The 20,150-nt window shown below is 44.7% G+C and overlaps 1 protein-coding gene across 7 annotated transcripts in view; it reads right to left on the bottom strand.

The window, feature by feature from the left end:
• The window catches only part of EPN2 (epsin 2), a 42,828-nt gene extending 22,957 nt beyond the window's left edge, over positions 1-19,871 (bottom strand). For 3 of the 7 annotated variants that reach the window (XM_027469256.3, XM_072024106.1, XM_027469259.3), the window contains exons 1-2: positions 19,698-19,870; positions 623-1,397 (exon numbers count right to left, since the gene is read on the bottom strand). In XM_027469256.3, coding sequence (XP_027325057.1) covers positions 623-1,217 — 595 coding nt within the window. In that variant the 5' untranslated portion in view covers positions 1,218-1,397; positions 19,698-19,870. Of the gene's footprint in view, positions 1-622; positions 1,398-19,242; positions 19,431-19,697 lie in introns of those variants that run through there. The other 4 variants (XM_027469258.3, XM_027469257.3, XM_072024105.1 and 1 more) reach the window with 4 other exon arrangements.
• Positions 19,872-20,150: the final 279 nt, after the last annotated feature.

Genomic DNA, 20,150 nt, shown 5'->3' with positions numbered 1-20,150 from the left:
TTTGCACACCAAACGCTGATTGTGTAAATATTTAATCACTGACATAATCCAAGTGTTACTCGTCTAAGAACTGCTGAGTAAGCAATAAAGGAAGTTAATTACCGATACTCTTCCTAAAACACGAGAGCAACAACATAAAGTATCTAGCAAAATGATCCAGGAATTACTCTTTATTCCTAGTTTCTGCTTCAATTATATTTTAAGAAAAAAAAAAAAAATCTCAACACAAAGAAAATTTCAAGCAATCCTTTTAAAACTAGAAATAAAAAAGAAATTATTAACTGTCTCCCTCCTAGACCGAGGACGTATCACATCAAACGTTGGAACATGTTCACAAAAGCAGCTCCACAATGCTACCTCTGGGAGCTGACAGTAAACAAGTGCTTTTTAAATTGATTTACGTCACCGCTCACATCCTCTCCAAAGCAAACATGCAGCCAGTCATTTCAAGAGAGCAGACCTGCACAGATGCAGCCACTGCAAAAAGCCCCTTCTGGTCCTGGAGGGCACCATTTCCTCTCACTTCTAATGGCAAATCAGAACGTGAAATATCTCAGAAGAGTGGGAAAGAAAGACAAAAGGGCGGGGAAAAAAAATCTCGTGTGTGTTTTCTTGTACTTACAGCCATGGTAGGATGCCGGGGAGCCTCCAGACTTTCCGTATTCTTGCTCCGAGTAGCTGGTGGAGAGGTTTGGCTGACTGGAACCTCGACCGAAGGTGATCTGGTTGCTGCCCACCCCGGTGGCCACCTGAGCCATGCGTTCTTTGGTCTTCAGGGCCTGGGCCCTCTCTGTCTTAAGTCGCTCGTCGTCCTTCAGCAGAGACACCAGCTGCTTGGATTTCTCCCTGACGTTGATGCCCTGGTCTTTCCCATCGCGATCGATATACTGAAAATCTTTCAACGTCTGGATAGCAAAAATATTCTCTTTACACTGCTGCGCCACTCTCTCCGAGCCAGTTTTGATCAGGTAATCTAAGAGCGTAAGGGCCTTGTACACGTGTCGCCAGTTCTTGCCGTGGTCGTTGAGTCGCTTCCAGATCATGCTCATGATTTCAGAGAAGGCCACAACGTTGTAAGTCAGATCTGCTATCTCAGTCATCAGCGAGCTGGAGGGGCCCCACGGGTCGTTAGAGGTCGCTTCCCGAACTTTTATTTCGGCCTCTGAGTAATTGTTCACAATGTTCTTCATCTGCCGTCTAATAGACGAAGTCGTCATTTTTATTTCCCTTTTTAATCAGCGCGGTGCTAGGACACAAACAAAAAAAGGGCTATATCTGCTCTTCTATGAACGTTTCTGAGCTACGAAGACTCCGTATCTGTGGCTTACTTGCAAGAAGTTCCACTACAATCATTTCCTCTCTTCAAGAAAATGACACGAGAAAATGAAAATCATGACCTAAGTAAGAAAAAAAAAACAAACAAAACAAAGCACGTTAGTGGCGTCTTTCATTATCCCTACACGGAAAGCAATTACGTGTGCTTTTGAGAAATTCTGGTAGTGATGCGTTTGCTCTCTAGATTTCTTCAGAAGATTCGAGTTTGAAAAAAAAGACAAAAAAACCCTTACTCTTCTAACATCAAGAAGAATGGATAGACCAACTGCTGGGAAGTGCCAGCTGTAAACAGGTAACGTCAAATGTCAAAGCTTAGAAACACCTGAGCTGCCAAAAAAGACAGAAAGCAAGAAATTATCTGTGCTGATGCCAATGGAAAACCTGAAAAGCAAACCAGAAATGAAGTCCGAGAAACAAATTACGGATTTAATTTCCGACAAGGTAAAACCCATCTAGAAGTTTTAATTACAGAAAGCTCGGCGCTAGCTTGCAGAGTTTATAGGAAGCTGCATTAGAGCTGACAGCTGCAGTCTGCTACCGTTGCTGCAGGAGGCTGCGTACCGACACCAAGTGGATTTCCTCCACGTTGACCAAGGCGTTTCCGAGGCCCCAGATAAAGACAACGAGCACTCAGTTTCAGGGCAGAGATCTTGAACCCTGCTCTGCCTTAACCCAAGGCCCAGGGAGGAGAAAGGAGCACCAGAACGATGCACTCCAGCTCAAGGTGACCTTTAATGCTAAGCAGATTAGAGGGGAATTTTTTTTTTTTTTCCAAATGCATTTCCTTTGTGCATTTGACAGCGCTCACCAGATCCCCAATTTCTGCGCTGTATGTCTTTCAGGCAGCACGGAAGAATTTTTAATTATATGAAAATGGAATTGTAAAATTGAAATGACTGGCAAGAAAACCCAAGGACAAGCTCTGGAGCTGGAAACTTGCTTCGGTTATTTATGTAAGGTCACTGTTTTGAGTAAACAGAGGCCTATTAAGCTTTAGAATACATTACTCGAGCAAACCGGCAGATTTTGGTATTGCATTAACATCGTCAGACGTCTTTGACATTCACCACTTGTTTGAACTCTAACAGTGTTTGCCCCATTACTAGATGGCATGCGTAACGTGTCCTCTAACAACTTCCCCCAACGCCCCAAAGACACAACCCGATCACTGACAACAGACACGGGGAGAATTAAAGCACGGATTTCATTCCACCACTGTTATCATTCCTCAGATTATTAACATGCCATTTAAAATGAAAGCAGAAGTGTTGGACAACACGCAGCTCTACAAAGGCTCCTTCGGTCCAAAGGCACACATGCATCTTTCCTGGAAAGCGACCGAGTGAGCTGAGCTACGGGAGTTCATTCTTCTACTGAAGTTAGGGTACCTCCTGAACCAGGCAAATAAATAAAATAAAAGTCTTATCAGGCCCTCAGACACAAATCCTCATGTAAAGAGTATGAGAAAAAGAATATCAACGTTGCCTGGACTTGTAACTAACCTACAAGGCCCTGCCAACCCCTCTTGGAGTTGCTTTAAATCCCCCAGCACACTCAGCCAGCCCAAACCAGAGCTCCCATCACGTTGCTGTGAACCTGGATATTTGTTCCCCGTGTTGTAGGCAGGGGGCACGCTTTTTAAGAACAAGTCACCTTCCGTTTCTTTATGCCACTCGTGGTTTTATGGAAACTGGACATCTCCTGAGCTCTAAGTTTAATTTCTGGAAGCTGTTGCAGGTCTCCAACCAACCCTGCCACCTTCCCATGTCTCCCTTACACTTCCATTCGTGTATTTTATCACTCAAACAGATCTCAGTCTTTCTTCCTTCTTTTCAATGATTCAGGATTCTTCTGAAATTTAGCTGCTTGGCTTTGACTTGGTCACATCAGTATTTAGAAATTAACTGGAAAAGGGAGCACTTGCAAGGGCACTGAGCTCCGGCAGGACACGTCAGTGGAAATAGCCCTTTGCTGGGAGAACTGAGTGTTCATCTCTCCCCCTGCTTCCTGTCTTTTAACCAACTGTGAATTTATGAAAAACGCTCTTATCTTACAAGAATTATTTTTCTTTAAAGGCCAGGGATGAGAGGCCTCACAAAATACCTTTAAAAGTGTACTATGCTCTCAAGTGCCTCAGCTACGTGTGCACCCGTGACCAGAGAAAAAGCAAAGTGTGCTTCATTACTTGCTGTAACTTCATAAGCTTTTGAAAATATCACTTTAATACCAGAAACCATATAGGAAAGGTGAATTTTATAGTACATGGAAACACGTGCCAGTCCTAAACGACACCAACTTCAGCCAGCAGAATAAATATAACCAAAGAACCATCAGAATCACAACACAAACCCTCACACCATCAGGGTGCAGGTCCGCCAGCCCATATTATGGTTGAAGAGATCAAAAAGCCAACTACCCTCACTACATAAAAGCGAGAAACCATTCCGAATGCACGATCAAAACCATCCACAGAAAGTTGGGGCTTTTTCAGAGACCTCGGTGCATTACCATCTCACAACAAACCACAAGGAAGTACAATGCTCCTGCAGCTTCAGCAGAAAGCTGGGTTTGCAGTTTTAACGCTGGAGTTGCAAAGACAGCAGAAAGCAAGAGCCGCTGATTGTCACCACCATCCCCGGCCGACGGCAGGAAAAGCCCCATCAGCTCGGGGAGGTTTCTTTGAAAGATGAAGCAGAGAGGGGAAGGTGGAGATCTCTTGTGCTCAGCTTTGGCAAGCCTTCCAAGCCGTATCTTCCCGGTCCCTGGTCAGATGTTTTCTCTGTTTTATAACTTGTCATCTTTAAATGGATAGAAAAGGAAATGCACAACACTCTAGACCACACAGCGAAGCTTCCCCATGCTATCAAGGGTTATCTGGAAGGGAATACCTAATTTCCCTTTCCCTCCACGAATAATCCCGGTGAATTCTCGCGGTGCTCTTTTAGATTCGGTGCGCAGACAGGAGGAATTCTTGACTGAACTTCTTCTCAACAGCTCTCTCACAAGAGATTAAATTCACTGAACGCAATCTACATGAGGAAACCATATTTAATTTGCTGAGACTAACTCAGAAATGAGGCCAAGCCACAAAGTCCTTAATAAACTTAGTTCAAAGCTGCAGCCGTACAAATCCACCTATATACAGACTTCCAGCAGAACCCATTCTGATCTCAGGAATGCAAAACTCAACCCAGGGTTTGTCTGCACTGATAAAATGCCCTTCACTTCAAGCCTGAAGGTAAATATGCACACAGGCCAGCTAGGTATGGACCAGAAACACATGAAAAGCCTTTCACATCAAGTGGGGAAGAGACAGGGTGAAAATTGACACTAGATGTAAGAAGTTTGCCAGAAATTTGTTGAAATTTTTAATTATCTCAAGCCACCCATGCCAATGGGTCTGCAGGAGGCAAGCACCGCATGGGATATCCACATCCACCTACAATTTCAAGGGACTGCACGTGAAACAGGAATCCCACAAAGCCACCAAGAGCCTCTGCTGCCCAAGATGTGCTGAAACAGCTAAGGGAAGCTCCAACATATTTTGAAGCTCCAACGTATTTTGAAGCTTTACCTCTACGCTTTGTGCTCTTGATGCTTTATCTCCAAGATCCAGCACGCACCTGTGGTCTCAGGTTAGTCGGAGAAGCCAGGGTCTGGAGAGTGCTTCTTGCCAGCCTGCAAGGAACCAGGCTAAAGGAAAGTGCTGACTCAGGGAGAAGTTCCCCCAGACAGACAGAAACTCACACCACACCTGCAAAGAGCAAACAGCACGCACGCAAACACATCCCCAACCGTCACACTAAGTCAACTTCTACTTCTGGCAAGGAGAAAGGATTTGCACTGCCTGGCGCTCTGAATTCCTACCCTAGGTTTCTTACGGGAGCTCGTTATGCGTACAGATCCCAAATGCTTTTACAAAGCCATATTTTCCACAAAGAGGAACCAGGAAAATTGACAAACGAAGCGTAAGGCTTAATTTAAAATTCAGGAATACAACAACAGGAAAAATGTCTTCGCTGGCACTTTTTCTATGCCGGATCCTGCAGCGCTCGAGAAATTTTCAAATTCAGTTAATTCTTTCACACGCTTTTTTTTTTCCTTAGTCATAAATAATTCTTACAGAAGAACTGCAGACCACAGGGCTATCGTTACACTGCCTGCGGTATAATATCCTACTGTAGTGCAAACATTGTTCCCCGCACCAGACAGGAAGAGAGGCGACTGTACTTTGTGATGCCTTGGAGAAGAGCGCGAGGAGAAGCAAAGGAGCTTGGCACTACGCAGAAAAGCCAACAAGCAGCACACTTATTAGCTCCCTCTTGCTATTGTGCAGCAGAGAAAACAGCAATTCATGTGAATAAGACAGTAAAATGAAGACGCTGGAATTACCATCAATGCCCTTCCTTAACCTTCAAAATTATTTAGGAAATGAATTGCAAACACAGATTGGCAAAGGGTTTGGAGAACGGGGTTAACTCCAGAAGAAAGGTTTAATTTCCATTTTACACAGTTTAATGGTTTGTCCTCCTCGGTTAATTTCTGAGAAGAGGAAATGGCTCAAAATTAAAAGTTTTGGAAGCTTTCCACCCTCTTTTACAAATGAGAGAACAAGGTCAGCTTTCACAGACAGCAGGTGGCCCAATGATTCCTTTAGATGAAGAGTTAATGCTGAGAGATGCCCTCCTTCAAATCTGGGCACAGCCACGAACGCCAAGGTTCGATTCTGCGCTGGTTTTACAGCCGTGCCTCAATCCCATGGAGAAACTCAGTCCTGCCTGCACGGCCATACAGCAGATTTACAGACACAAATTTGCCTTTTCTCCCTAACACCTTTCTATTTAAACCAGGAGGGCAGTATTAGAGCTCGGCGGGGAGCTCAGCTCCTTACCCAGCCTACAGAAAGGGGGCACGGGGCAGAAATCCAGCGACTCACCGCCTAGCTGAGCACAGCAGCACCACCAGAAGCAGGATCTGCCCAGGTGGCTGCCAGTGCTGTGACTTTGGCAGCTCCAGGTGCCCTGGCAGCCCGTGGCACAGCTGGAACTACCACAGCTGGAATTGCTGGCAGTGTGGGAGATGCTCCAAAGTGCTGCGAGCAGGGAGAGCCTCGGCAAGAGTCGTGCAGATCCGGGCAAACGATCCAAATCCGACCTGCGCTGGAGGTCTAATTTTAGGATTACAAGCTTCGACAACAGCTCTTTAAAAATAACACATTCCTCCTTCTCCGGCTAGGTCAAGTGTCACCGACAGTGCTAGCTGCATTTTATGCAGCACATCGCAGTTTATTTTTCGGTAGTGATACAGCAAGCGCCGGGTGTGTAATCAGTACGAGAATATTGCGGAATTACAGAACAGCACAAGGTCAAGCCACTGCGCGCTGAACCAGAAATTCTAAATGCAAATTAATCCAACACAGCAGCGAAAATACCTCCCCGAACTCTCCAAAGGAATTTGTTCTCTGGGGATTACCTACTTGAATGAAAGCACTTCATCTTTTATTCTCGCTAATAGAGGAGGAAAAAAAAATCACCCAACGCCTGCCTTAAAATAAAAAGTAACGATTTGAAATAAATTCAGTGTACCACCAGGTACGTTGAGTCGTGTTTTCAACTGGATTAAAGACAGTGGGAGACGTTTCTCTCTTTTCACATTTTCCTTTTGGAACAGAGGAGCAAGAAATCTGATATTCTTGCCAGAGGCTGTGCCGTAGCCTATTACTGATTAGAGAAGTCCAGCCTCGACTCAGGCTGCTTAGTGGGTAACAGGGGACTATCAAAGGGAAGCCATCCTACCTTCTCCTCCAGCAGCTCAGGGCCCTGACAGATCAGCTCCAATCTGAACGCTCGCAGGTGTGTGAGAACTGAGCACGTAGCCAACATTTTGTAGCCGTGCAATTTTAGGATTCAGCTGACAAGAACAACTACAATCCTACGTATCCGTGCTCATCCATCAGCCCTGGTATTTTCAGAAGGTACTTGCAGCTTACAATTACACCAAGATTTCATTAACTCAATTCAGCTTGCACTTTATTACTACGAAGCAGACGTCACCATGAGCAGTTTCTCCTATCCACCCACACACCACAGCCATGCAACCACATTAATAAATTCAATAGGCCAAAGGCAAATGCTCATCATGACACAGAGCAGGGAAAAACATCGGTTTAACTCCCCATCTTACCACTGCTCGAAGCCGAGAGACTAATTAGTACTTTTACCTTGCAACATGAATTTCTAATGGAAAAAACTGTTCAAAGAAGAGCGAGAGATGGAAAGCCCTAACTGTTTGTATGGCCAAGACACTCTTATTCTTTTTCAGTTCAGATTGTTAAGTGCACGGGCTGCTAACACAAACTACAAGCCTGTAAAGAAACAGGTGGTGGATTTAATTTCTTAAATATCTTTCATATCTTAATGCAGGTGTATGCTCACCACTAACCAAGCTGGTAGAAAATTCAGAAGTGGGAAACTTGAATCCTAAAATCCTCCGTGCGTGCTGCTGTAGGACCTTCCTGGTCAAAACTGGAGGTTTGGGTTGGGCTCTGCTGTCAGCAGCCGTGCTCACGGAGAACTGAGGACGTGGTGCAGGCTGAGCACAGCTCCTGGAAGCTGCTGTCCTGCCCCAAGCCACCTCTGCCCCTCGCAGCACTTCTGGGGACGGTGTGAATGGGCTCAGGGAGCGCATCGGCCCAGCTGGGCTTTCTGGAAGATCAGGTCACCCAACCGATTAATGCCAAGGTCACTCTAATGCCTCTGAAGTACAAATAAGGGAAGTAACATTCATTTCGACAGTAATCTATGGTCACATTTCACGAGGCAAAATGTAAAGCTGCACCTTGAAGCCCAAATTGCTGGCAGCAGTGAGTTTAATCCTGGGACTTGCCTTCAACAGGTAACAACAGTAAGAACTGCAAGCAGTGGGTTTTCTGGGAAATCTCCTTTACCACCCAGCTGCTCCTAACAGCAAGATTCATTTTGTTTAGCACTGAAGACAGCCACAGAAAATTGTCCTCTAGTTTTTCAAAACTGGTTAAGATCTTAAAATATGGGTCCTACCCTTCTTACAGACTGATTTCAGCCATCTGTCCCATAACACTAGTCCATCTTTCCCTCTTATTCCCCTTATATTTTCATACTGTACTCACCACTCAAGTTGCCAAAATACGTTTCAAATAACCCTGCCTCCTCCCTGTCTTCCTCCCAGAGCTGACTAACGTTCCTAGCATCACCACCAGAGCAGGAAAAGCAATCCCACCCCAAGGAGCCCTGCCTGGCAGAGAGCACGTGCAGCCCGAGAGCGGCACAGCAAGCCCAGCAGCAGCAGCCTGGGTTTAGCTGGGCTGGGCTTTCCAGGAAACAGCACTCACAAGCACTGCTGGTCACTCTGCTCTACTTTTGTGCTACCTTGGTTTCTGACTTTGAGCTCTAAGTGCATCTTTGATGGAAGTGAATCACTTAAAGGCAAAAAATAAAATCAACTCACTTGAATTTTCCTTGGTATGCTACTTCCTACTTGCTTCGTTCATACATTATTAAGGATCATCCTATTCCCAAATGCAAATATTATCTTTATTATTATTTTTATATTATTACTGTGGAATTAGGAAAAAATAATCTGGCTTGAAGATGTGAATCCCACATTCTCCCATGCAGACATGTCCCAATTTCCAGCTGTTGTTGTAACGACTGCTCTAGGTTTCTGAATCCATCCTTCAGCATCAATATTCTACCTACTCTCCTCTCTGCTCTGGACATTTAGATGGAAAATTATTTGAGTGGGAATTAGCTTGCTCTTCTCAAAGAGGATGACAAAGACTTGTAACTGAAAAGCATCTGCACCTGTTTCATTATTAAAGGTCACTTTCTTGCCGTTAGCTCTTGCAGAGAACATGTTAAAGGCTCTTAGCTTTGATAGTCCGCATCCAGCAATTCTGTACGTGTCAGCAGGACTCCGCAGACCCTGCAAGGAGTCCAAAAGGCAGAGGACAACACCTATAGCGTGTAATCCAAAAGTCAAGCCTCTGATACTTCTGACACAGCTGATTATAGCCTGAGACTTTTTTTGTAAAGCAAATCTTCTGTGTAATACTACTGTCTGTATAGCCCACAGTGCCTGCATCACCCTGTGGATTATGCTTTTACCCACTGTTTTAATGCAAATTATTAAAAGCATTCTCTCCCTTTAGATTTATAAACAGAACAAGAAAGCGACTTAAAAACTCACCCACTCCATTTTCTCTTTTTTTTTTTTTTTCCAAGCGCATTCCATCTAGTCCAAATGCACAGAAATTCTAGCCCATTAACATCCATCAGCTAACAGAAGGGTAATGAATTCATCAATACTGCTAAAAGGCGTGGGTACAGCATCATGCTGAATCATTTAGCAACTACATCTGCAGCAAGAAGAGCTCAAACAACCCGCCTTACGCTGTCAGCAACCATCTTCCTGAAGGAGGCAAAATGAATGTATTAAGATCACCCTCGATTTCGTTACCCCTCTTGACGAGGTTGGTAGTGTCTCTGCACACCGGTATTTGCGTGCCAATCAAATCCTGTCTGCTGCTGCTGCTGGTGTTCCCCTCCAGACATCAGCTTCCTCGGCCAGGCCACCTGTACTCTTGGGAGAAGCTTTCAGTGCTCATTTTTCTGCAAACAACACGCGGACCTGGCTTTCCCCTGCTCGTTAACACTGAAGTCAGAAGTCTGAAACTGAGTTTTCAGTTTGTAAAGAAAAAAAATAATAATTAAAACCAAAACACGTATTGTTCCCTCGACACCAGGCTACTGCAATTGTTAGAGTGCCAGACTTGACTCAGGTTTTTTCTTTGTTATCTGTTTACAAAGCCATGGAGGGACCACCTTCTCCCTGCAGCAAGAACTCTTCCCAACAGTGGTAAGTTCTGAACATCAGACAGGTAACAGCTCCCAGGATCAGTTGATCTTTGGAGAAAATGCGTTACTGACAGACATGAAAGTACAACTACCACCAACAAAAAGCCCATTCCTGTGGCTGGGATTACAGGTAGGGTATCATGGGGGTAAGAGGAACCCTATTATTATTACTGAGCACAAGAGTATTATGTTATCATTCTCATTGAAAATAAAAGATATTTATTCTTTTTTTAAAAAGGAGAAAAAAAGAAAAAACAGGCTTAATAATATAAAGGAACAAAATGACATTCAAGCTGTGGATTAGAAACTACCTTGCTTGTTTTGCCTTGTTCAGGTATGCCAAGTCTGGTCGCCTCTGCCTCACAGCAGGTTTTAAAATGATAGTGAGTACATTGCACTGTTGTTTACACTTTCAGTTATAATGGTATCTACTCTAATTAAGCCCAAGAATAAGAAGTGTTTTGTTAAGGTAGCCTTTATAAACCAAGTACAGTTAATTCAACACTCAGTAACTCAGCTTCCTTAACATAGATACTGTCTTCGAATACATACACTCACACATGTGTCTACATATCCTTAACTCCCACGGCTTAATTCAATTAATACTATTAAATCTTTAATGCTTAGCTTCAAAGGCTTTTTTTTTTTTTTTTTTTAATTTTTAATAGCTCTCATAGGTTAGCATGAATGCTCTAAGTCTTTCTACTATATTTTAAATAAACTCTCTTCTTTCCACTTTGATGTTTGCCTTTCTGACAACCCTCTGCTCTCTGAAGCTCCTGGAACCTTGTTTTCTGCAAAATGATGACATTACAAACTCCAAAAGATATGTTAATCACGGCGCTGTAATCAGGGATTTTTTCCTCTCACCTGCCCTCTGGGCTGGGAGTTGGCAATGGGACTGCTTTCATCAAAACAATGTGGCAACCCGTAAGGAGGGAGGGCATAATGGCGAGGGAGGGGACTCTCGTTTGCATCTGTTTAGCATGCAAGCAGCAGGCGGTGCTTAATTCTCTTTTACTCTGGTTTCCCATGAAAGGGGAAAACGGGGAAAGTCACCGGATTTTATTAAAACAGCTAAAACAGCAGTTGTGACAAAACACAAGCCGGGTTTCAGGGAGCACGAGGCTCCAGGCATTTAAAGACAGGTCCATATAGCACATCTGATGGGCACTGGAGGTGTTCTTAATTGTAAGGCTTTGCTTGTGCAGCAGCATCACCATTACAAATTTGACCAGCGAGAGGTCTGGTCTATACATATGTCTGCAGACGCACGCATATATAGAAATAGATGGAATTTACCAGTTTGCTACATGGTGAAAGCTCCCCGTGAGCTAACCCAGAGGCAGGTGACAGCAGCGTGCTTCCCTCCTGCCCTTACCCGGAGCACAGCATCCCCAGGGTCACAGCTCCTGGTCCCACCTGCCTGCCACCAAAGGGACAACAAAGTCAGTCCTGGTGGTGGATTTAAGCCTCTCTATAAAGCACAAGCTAAGGGAAAGGACAATCAAGCACCGACCCTCCTCCGTTACAGTTAATTTTTCTTCTGAATTAGAAAAAAAAAGAAAACCCTTTGTAAAATAAAGCTAAAAATCAGCATTCCCAGAGACAGGAAAGGCACTGTATGATATACGCTATCTAAGCTGACCAAAAAAAAACAACAACAACCCAAGCCATGAAAAATCTGGCTCTGTCCCAAGGCACCCAGACACAATTTCATGCTGGCACGTACGTAGCAAAGAAACTTCTGAATTCAGGATGTGCAAGCCTGCTTCTTTCATTTACACCTGGAAAGCTCACCCTCTGAAAAACCAACGGGCCACAGTCAGCAAGTAGGCGACCAGCCCCACATCAAGAGCCCCCTCGTATGTTCCAAGCAAAGCACACGCTTACATCCTCTGCTTGCTCTGAGACATAAACTGCAGAACAGAAACCCCCTCGGGAAGCGTGCTAAAACCAGGCTGCTGAGGACAGCCCACAGAACTGTCCTGCCTTTCCTCACATCTTCAGCAGCTCAGCAGCCTGCAACGTAAGAGCAGAATTACCACCACGAGCACCTCTCAGCCTTACGCAGCTGCAGGCAGACATGGGCCACGTTGTGCCTCTTAAAGCACACGTACGTACCCTCTCGGAGGCATCACATATTCGTGTTATTGTGAAATTAAAAATAAGCAGACCTTATTAGTTGGAAGATAGACACAGAAATGTCAATTATACTATGCAGGGTGCTCAAACTAGCAGGCCAGGCAAAAGGAGATTACTCACTAGGTAGTCAAACGTACCAAAGCCAGACTGTTTCAGACTGTCTCCGTGTTTCACAAAGGGGTCAGCGATTTGTAAATCTTAAATGCAACACTCAAGCAGTTTTGCAGACTGAAAAAAAAATCCTCACATCCTTTGAGGATACACCTCAGCGCTTCTCTGCAAGAAAAGTTTGAAGTGATTTTGCTGTCACAAAAGCATCCATTCTTTGGTTTCCCTGAAATGTAAGGATTTTGAAAACAACAACAAAAAAAACTTTTATAAACATTTCTGTACTTTACTTCCTTATTAAATCTTCCCCAGAGAGCCAGTAAACATACAAACACAAATATTTTTTAGACAGGTCACCCAGGTAACAATCTTTAAAAAAAAATAAATCTCCAGAAAGCAGTCGTCTTGCTGAAAATGTACTAAAAAATGGGCTGCATCATTATAATCCAAGGCAATAACAATCTTCCTGTTCTTCTGAGTAGCACATAAAAATTTCAGCTTTAGGAATATACAGGGGAATATGGTAGAGATTCTCAAAAACGACAACTGCAATATTAAATATTGATTTCTGAACTCTATTTGCATATTTCTAACAAGAAAAGTACTTGGTGTTACCTACGCTGTTTATCTAAAAGCATTCCAGCCGAGGCATTATCTTTACTTTCTGAGAAACGCTCTCCCAAATCAGTAGACAAAGTTTAACTTGCACGAAGTCTGCTCAGCAACAGCAGCAACAGAATAGTAACACTGCTCATTGCTAACAATCATTTCAAGCCCTTTAAAATTAAAAATAAAAACACTGCAAGAAACAATCATTACAATAAAACCATGCAATATGCCAGCATTTGCTTTGAAAGCAAATATTTCATGAGATAACAGATGCAAGTCTTATGCTTTCAAATGGTTATTATACAAAGAGGTTTTTATCAAATGATAAAATAAATAATTGGGTACGAGCGTTTTAAAGATTGACCACATCTTCCCTGGATCTGCACGCTGCTGGAAATGCACAATTCAGGATTTCTCTCTAAACTGACATTACTGGTCACTCTCCAGCAATGTCCCAAAATGGCAAAGTGTTTCGCTGATTAACTAACTGAATAATTAAAAACATTGAAGTTCTGTTTTTCAAATAATAATTTGAGTGCCTTCCTTTGCATATAGCACATGACAGAGTACGTTCTGCGTGGCCATCAATCAGAGGATGGGCAGGCACGTTAGAACAGTTCTGCTTAGAAGTGAAGGATGAGGATTCATTAAAGATTTTAATTTTTTGCTGATTTTATAGGGTTAGGGATTAGGCTTGATCGAAAATCTATGTCTAAAAGCTATTGTCACAAGCCTTCTCCCTTGTCCAGAGCTGAATCTTAGCAGAAAGGCGGCAGCACCAGCAACTGGGTCAACAGAATTGGCTGAGAAAATCCTCACTGCTCAAAAAAAAAAAAAAAAAAAGGTAACAATCATCAGGAGAATGGCCAAACCATGGCTTGGGTCAGTTCTCCCAGTTAGCAGCACACAACCAGCCACTCGAGTACAGATTTCCCATCTGCAAGCAGGGACGTTTAAGGAATCTTTCGTACCTCTGTCTCAGGGGAGGAAGTTGCTTTTAAAAATACTTTGTTTTGCCTTTTCCTAAGGAATATCAGAACCATATACCAATTATTTTAGTGTTTTTGTTGTCCATGAGGTCCAACAAACAAAGGTCTTATTTGTGAACTGCACAACCCTTACACCAGTGAGCAATTACTCATGCGATTAGTCCCAATGAAGTCAGAAGAACTGTTTGAGAAAGAAATTGCTTGCCAACCTAAGGGTTGCACAATCAGAAAAAAAAAAAATAACAAAAACACAGAGGGGGATAAATTGCATCTGACAAAAAATACAATCAAGAAATAGCTGGTGACAGATTGTTATTTAAGTACAAGGAAGTGATTTAAACAGTCAGGAGCAGTTGTAATAAGCTTATATGATTCTCTATTAAGATTCTTAAAATGTCTTTGTTCTAGCAAAGCTATGAAAAGACGGTTGCCCTTGTAAAGGTTCAGAAACTACCAAATTGATGTTAAAGCTAGAAATGAATGTGATTTCAAAGCAAGTAAAGGAAAAAAAGAGCATCTCTAGCATCATTAGCACCTCTGTCGCCCATGCTCGTAGTTTTAACTAGCATGGGCACAACGTACGTTGGGGGATTTCACTGTGGCAGAACTCAACCAGACCAAAGAGACCAACACGCAGAGCACAGAGCTCGCTCTACTCGTGTCTCTGCTTCTTAAATAATGGAAGCCACCGGCCTGATTTTACGAGGTGTTACGTTACAGAAGTGACATCTTCAAAACCACAGGAACGTCTCCACAAGCGAGGTGAACTCAAAGTTTGTCTGTTGAATTTCTCCAAGGAAGCAGATGTGGCATTTTGTGCACGACCCTCAGCCTGCACTGCTTGTCCTTAAGTAGTCACTTCGGGAAAAAACAGGCCAAGAAAGCGGCCGTGAGTTTAGCTATAGCTACACAGAACAACCACCAAGCTGGTCTTCTGAGTTGTCTTGTGGAACAGACATGAAACATCTCCAGGTAAGGTTCCAGCACATTTTTAAGCAGCTTGAAGATTCAAAAAAAGGATTGGTATTGCTGAATTTAAAAAAAAATGTTAAATGATGCATTGTAAAACTAAAAAAAGCAAGTGATTCACAGATTAATGTTTTACCGTAAGGAATAAGAACAGAAATTTCCATTGGAAAAGAAACACACACGAAATCGCTGGGTCTAAAGGTGATCAATCTGAGCCATGGGAAATGTGTATATGACCCTACTGGAGACAGGAACTGGGACTGCTATTTAAACAGGCACTAAAATAGATGCATATGTGTGCAAAGTGCAAGGTAATTATGGTGGCAAGGAAGCATGTGGAGATAGAGAGGGGTCTGGAAGACAAAAGACAGGTTTGTACCATTCCTAGAGAAGCAGATTGCATTCAAGCATTCTCCTGTCTAGGCCACCCTCCGAAACCATTCTGCTTTTCATGCCTTGTAAATTTGGTATTTATTACCCAGTTACATGACTGAAGATTCAGCAACTGTAGACTACATTAATAAAACAGCACTTGGAGGAACGACAGGAGCAGCCAATGCCGTGGAAGAGAAGCGCATATATCAGAAGAGGGCTCAGGCAAGAATTTCCACTAATTACTTGAGGCAGTTCAGGGAGCTCTGTTCCTGGCCGTGGAAGGAAAATTATGAAATAAAATGAAAACAAACCGCACGCATCAGGACAACAAAACTCCTGAGTCTGAGGTTTTTGAGAACTTTACCCAGCCACCTCCACCATAAAGCCAAGATAAGGAGAGCCTGCGAGGCCGAGATGCCGCCAGCCCTGGGCTGGGACTGGTCTCCCCCTGGCAGGAGCCAGCTGTGCTCACGCTGCCAGCGGGGACCTGCTGGTGCTGGGCTCTGCTCCGTGCCCTGCTCATGTTTCCCCACCTGGACAGAGCCGGCTTTTTCAAGTCGCTGTGCAGCCAAAGCATAAGCAGCATGAACGGACCACGTCTGACCTTGAATGTGAGCTAGGCGAGGACTGAGATAGAGGCATTTATGTTAACAGCCCTGGGTGACACGAGAACAGATAGACACACTATTAACAATTAACACCGAGCAAGGCATTGGGCCTGAGATCCATTTTTAAGTTCGGTTTTAGCAGCTACACCAAAATATTTGGGCTCATAATTACCTGTGCTGAAGAAAAGCATTGCACTAAATATAGTCTTACCAAAATGAAAAGTTTTGAACATTTCTGTATAAAAATGCAATGGTATTGGGGTTGGAAAACACAAAAATACTTTAATATTAATTTTCTGATTAGTATAATCATTCACACAAACTCCAATTTGAGATATTTGCAGGCATTTAACTTCACGTGCTAACTCTGAACCTGTGCAGTGCAGTTTGAGGGAACTCAGCCTCAGTAATTTCATTTTCCCTCTCCTTAACAACTACCTACAACTTCCAAGCACTTGCAAACTATTTTCCCTCATCAACAGGGAATGTTTATGACCACCTTCATAAAATTAAACCCCACATTTGAAAACCCAAGACAAAATGTTCTTTGCAAGATGTCAAATAAGCCAGTACCAACTTTCTACAACTTTCTGCCTCCTGCACCACTCCCCAAGAGGCTGAACTGCTACAGCCATGTAGTTCTAGATTCATCCTGAAGCCTGCAGCCTCAGAGTTCACTTATTCTGTTATACAAGCATTCTAAATTTATTTTTCACCCCATAGAATAGGAAAGCAATCCTATCCCAGCCATCAAGAGTGATTAATGCTGTGATTTTCTGTAAGGTCTGCTATTCAGCACGTAGCAGTATGCAACCGAATTGGTGTATGGCAATGCTAGCGGACCTACAATTAGAACTAGGAGGTTTTATTCTAAAGGACAGCTCACATGTTGTTCTCCTCCACGGTGTCTCATGCTTGCTTAATGAGCAGCTAGGCTACTGAAATACACAGAAAACCGCCGCTCTTTGAAGCACTTAAGACAGCAGGATACTAGTACGTTTCGATACTTTCCCTGCGCAGATCAGAGCAAGGCAGAGGGGGAAAAGCACATTACAGGCATTCATACAAACCAGACACCTTTCATTTTCTATTAGCAAGAATCCCAAGAGACAATTTAGCACTCTGCAAATATGGCACTGGAAGACTAGGAAGTTGTTTCCTGAGCACCAGTCATTACACAAAGATTTCAGAGGAACTCACAGTCTTCAGGGCCAGGCAAAACCAACAGCCACTTCCCCCCTCCTACACATGAGACCCATGAAGAGCAACATCACGAATATCATAGCTATTCAGTAATAGATTTCTCCTAAGACAGATTAAAATTTAATGGTTCCTTAAAAAAAAGAAGCACCAATTTCTCTACCCAGCAAGACTATCAGCATTTTTATGAAGTAACAAATTAGGCCTTTGGCGTTTTGCAGCAGCGATCCAAGATTTGAGGTTTCTCAAAAGCTCCAAGTTTTAAAGCAATCAAATGTCTGACAGCTGGAATGAAATTAGCATGATTAACCAGTTATGTAAATAATGATGCGGTTGGTACAAGCACAATTCATTTATGCTCATTGCATTATACAGCTTGCACTGGACATCAGATGTTTGTCAACTATTCATTAAAAGTGACTGTAAGACTAATGGACGTGAAAAACACCACGAGCACTACCAGCCACGGCACCTGACAGCCAGGGCTCAGATCAGGGCTCTCCTACTAGCACGGAACAAGACAACTTCTAAATAACCCTTTTCTTCCCCAATCATCACCCAAATCTATCTACCTCCTACCTAAGGAACAGGTCTTTTTTTTTTTTTCTCTTTATTTTCTTCTTCTTCCTAAACAGAGAGGTCCAACCTGCAAGACTCTTCATTTCTTAACGGCGGGCGTTATTTTTCAGCTGTCAGCACAGGGAGAAGTCTGCTACCCTAGGCTGCCGCGTAGGAGAACCATCGTCACGGCAGGATGATGCCGCATAGTTGTTTTATGACATCAAGGAAGTTGCAATCAGCAGCAGCAAGTCAAACTTCCTGAAGTATAACTCGCCGTCAGCTCAGCCTTATCAGAATCCGTCTTCAGGAATGCATACTCATGGTTAATTTGTACTCGGTAATTTTCGATAACGCGGTTAAATATTTAATATACGGCAGATTATCTTTAAAACTCTGTCTAGCTGGTTTACCGTGACCCTGAGTTTGCAAGAGAAAATTTATCAGAAGTTTTGATTCTTCACAATGAAACACTATACGTGAGCCTGTTTGGAAATAATGTATCTGGGAATCTGCCAAGACAAACAGATTTAGAAGCACTTCCTAAACAGGCCCTATTTTGCTGAAGATATTGTCAAGATATATTTGTATTTTAATTAAAAATCATTCTAACATCTTATATTTCAAACCTCAGCAATCCAGTTTTCTCTGACCTTGTCTTGCATAAAACACAGCAATACCGAATTATGCAAGAGTTCCATATTACCATAAAATATGTATTACAGTGGAGAGAATAATAAAACTGAACCTTGTGGCCTGATTTGCATTTTGAACTCCCAAAGTCAGTCTCCACAGTCTGCAACACCCGCAACATGGCTTAGCAATCAGAACCAGTCTGTACCTCCTGGTGAAAACGCAGGATTCGGGGAATTTGCTTAGAAAAATTACCAAAAAGCAGCATGTCCAATTTGTGGGGATTTAAAACACAACTCAGCTTTCCAGATCGGCGATAAGGAAGGGGAAGGGGGGAAGGAAGCGTTACACGCCCCTTAGCCAAATAAAATCGAGACCAAATATCTGCTATCGATACGCCCCGCAGCTTGAAAATCGGCAAGGCTCATTGTTGGCAGCCCGTAATAATCCCCGTGCAAACACAATTCACAGCTGCGATACCGATTAATACGGCAACGCTAACTGCTCGAGACCGATCCGTAGCATCAGATCTAGCGCGGGCAGGGCGTTAAGAAGGGAAAAAAAAAAAATAAAAAATGAAGATTTCACATGGATTTAAAGAATAAATAGATGAGAGCAGCATTCCGCATGCGTTGGGGAACCCGGGCTCCGCGCCCCTCAGAGGGATGCGGGGCCGACGGTTGGGTCTGAAGGGTCTTGGGGTCGAAGGTTTTGGGGTCTGGGTGTTTTAGGGTCTGAGGGTTTTGGGGTGTGAGGATTTTAGGGCCGGTTTCCCCCCACCGTTCCCACAGCCCGGGGGCGGCCCCGGGGCGCAGTCACCTTTCCCGGCAGCTCCTGGCAGTGCCTCCTGCTCGCAGCCGGGGCTGCCATGATGGCCAGGAACTGTTGCTAGCGACCTAATGGAGACAACAAAAGGCCGCCCAGACCCCGCTGGGGGCTTCCACCGTCGCCACCACCCCCTCACAGGGGACCCCAGGACGGACAGACGGACGGACAGACAGACGGGCCCCTCCCCAAGCCGCCCACCCCCCTCCAGGGCCCGGCCCGGCCCTAACCCCACCACCGGGCCCCGCTCCCAGTCGCGGGGAGGCCTCGCAGCCCCTCACGGAGGGGCCCTGCCCGTACCCCGACCCCCTCAAGGGGGGGAGCAGGCCCCGGGGAAGGGGGGTGGGCACCGGAGAGGTTGGGGGGGAGGGGGGGAGAAAGGGAAGGAAAATAAAGCGGCTTCCTTCACCACCACCCCCCCGAGAACAACCCGCTCTTCCCGCACTCACCTGGCGCTGCGTGCTGAGGGGGGAGCGGGGAAGGGGCTGCGGGGGGGGGTGTCGCGATGTGGCGGTGTCGCGATGTCCCGGTGCCCAGCCGCCGCCGCCGCCTCTGGCTGGGTTTGACACCCACACGCACCATCCAACATGGCGGCGGCCGGGAGGGAGGGAGGGAAAGGGTTGGGGGGGGGGGGGGGAGGAGGAGGCGGAACCGGCGGCCGAGCGCGGCCCCGAGGCGCGGCCCCGGGTCGTCGGGCGCGGCGGGGAGAAGAGCTGAGGAAAGAGAAAAGGAGGAAAAATAAAAATAAAAAATGAAATAAAAATAAAAAAGGCGCTCTCCTTCCTCACGCCGCTCTCTTTCCTCGCCCTCCTCTTCCTCCTCGCCCCCTCAGCCGGCCATGGCGGGCTCGCCTCACGGCCCGGCCCGCCCTCAGGCCACGACCCCCCCTGCCCCGAGGGCGG

Source organism: Anas platyrhynchos, chromosome 15 (genome assembly GCF_047663525.1).
Source record: "Anas platyrhynchos isolate ZD024472 breed Pekin duck chromosome 15, IASCAAS_PekinDuck_T2T, whole genome shotgun sequence".
Taxonomy (NCBI): Eukaryota; Metazoa; Chordata; class Aves; order Anseriformes; family Anatidae; genus Anas; species Anas platyrhynchos.
The sequence above is the reverse complement of the archived record's forward strand: the minus strand, read 5'-3'. Positions and strand labels throughout refer to the sequence as shown.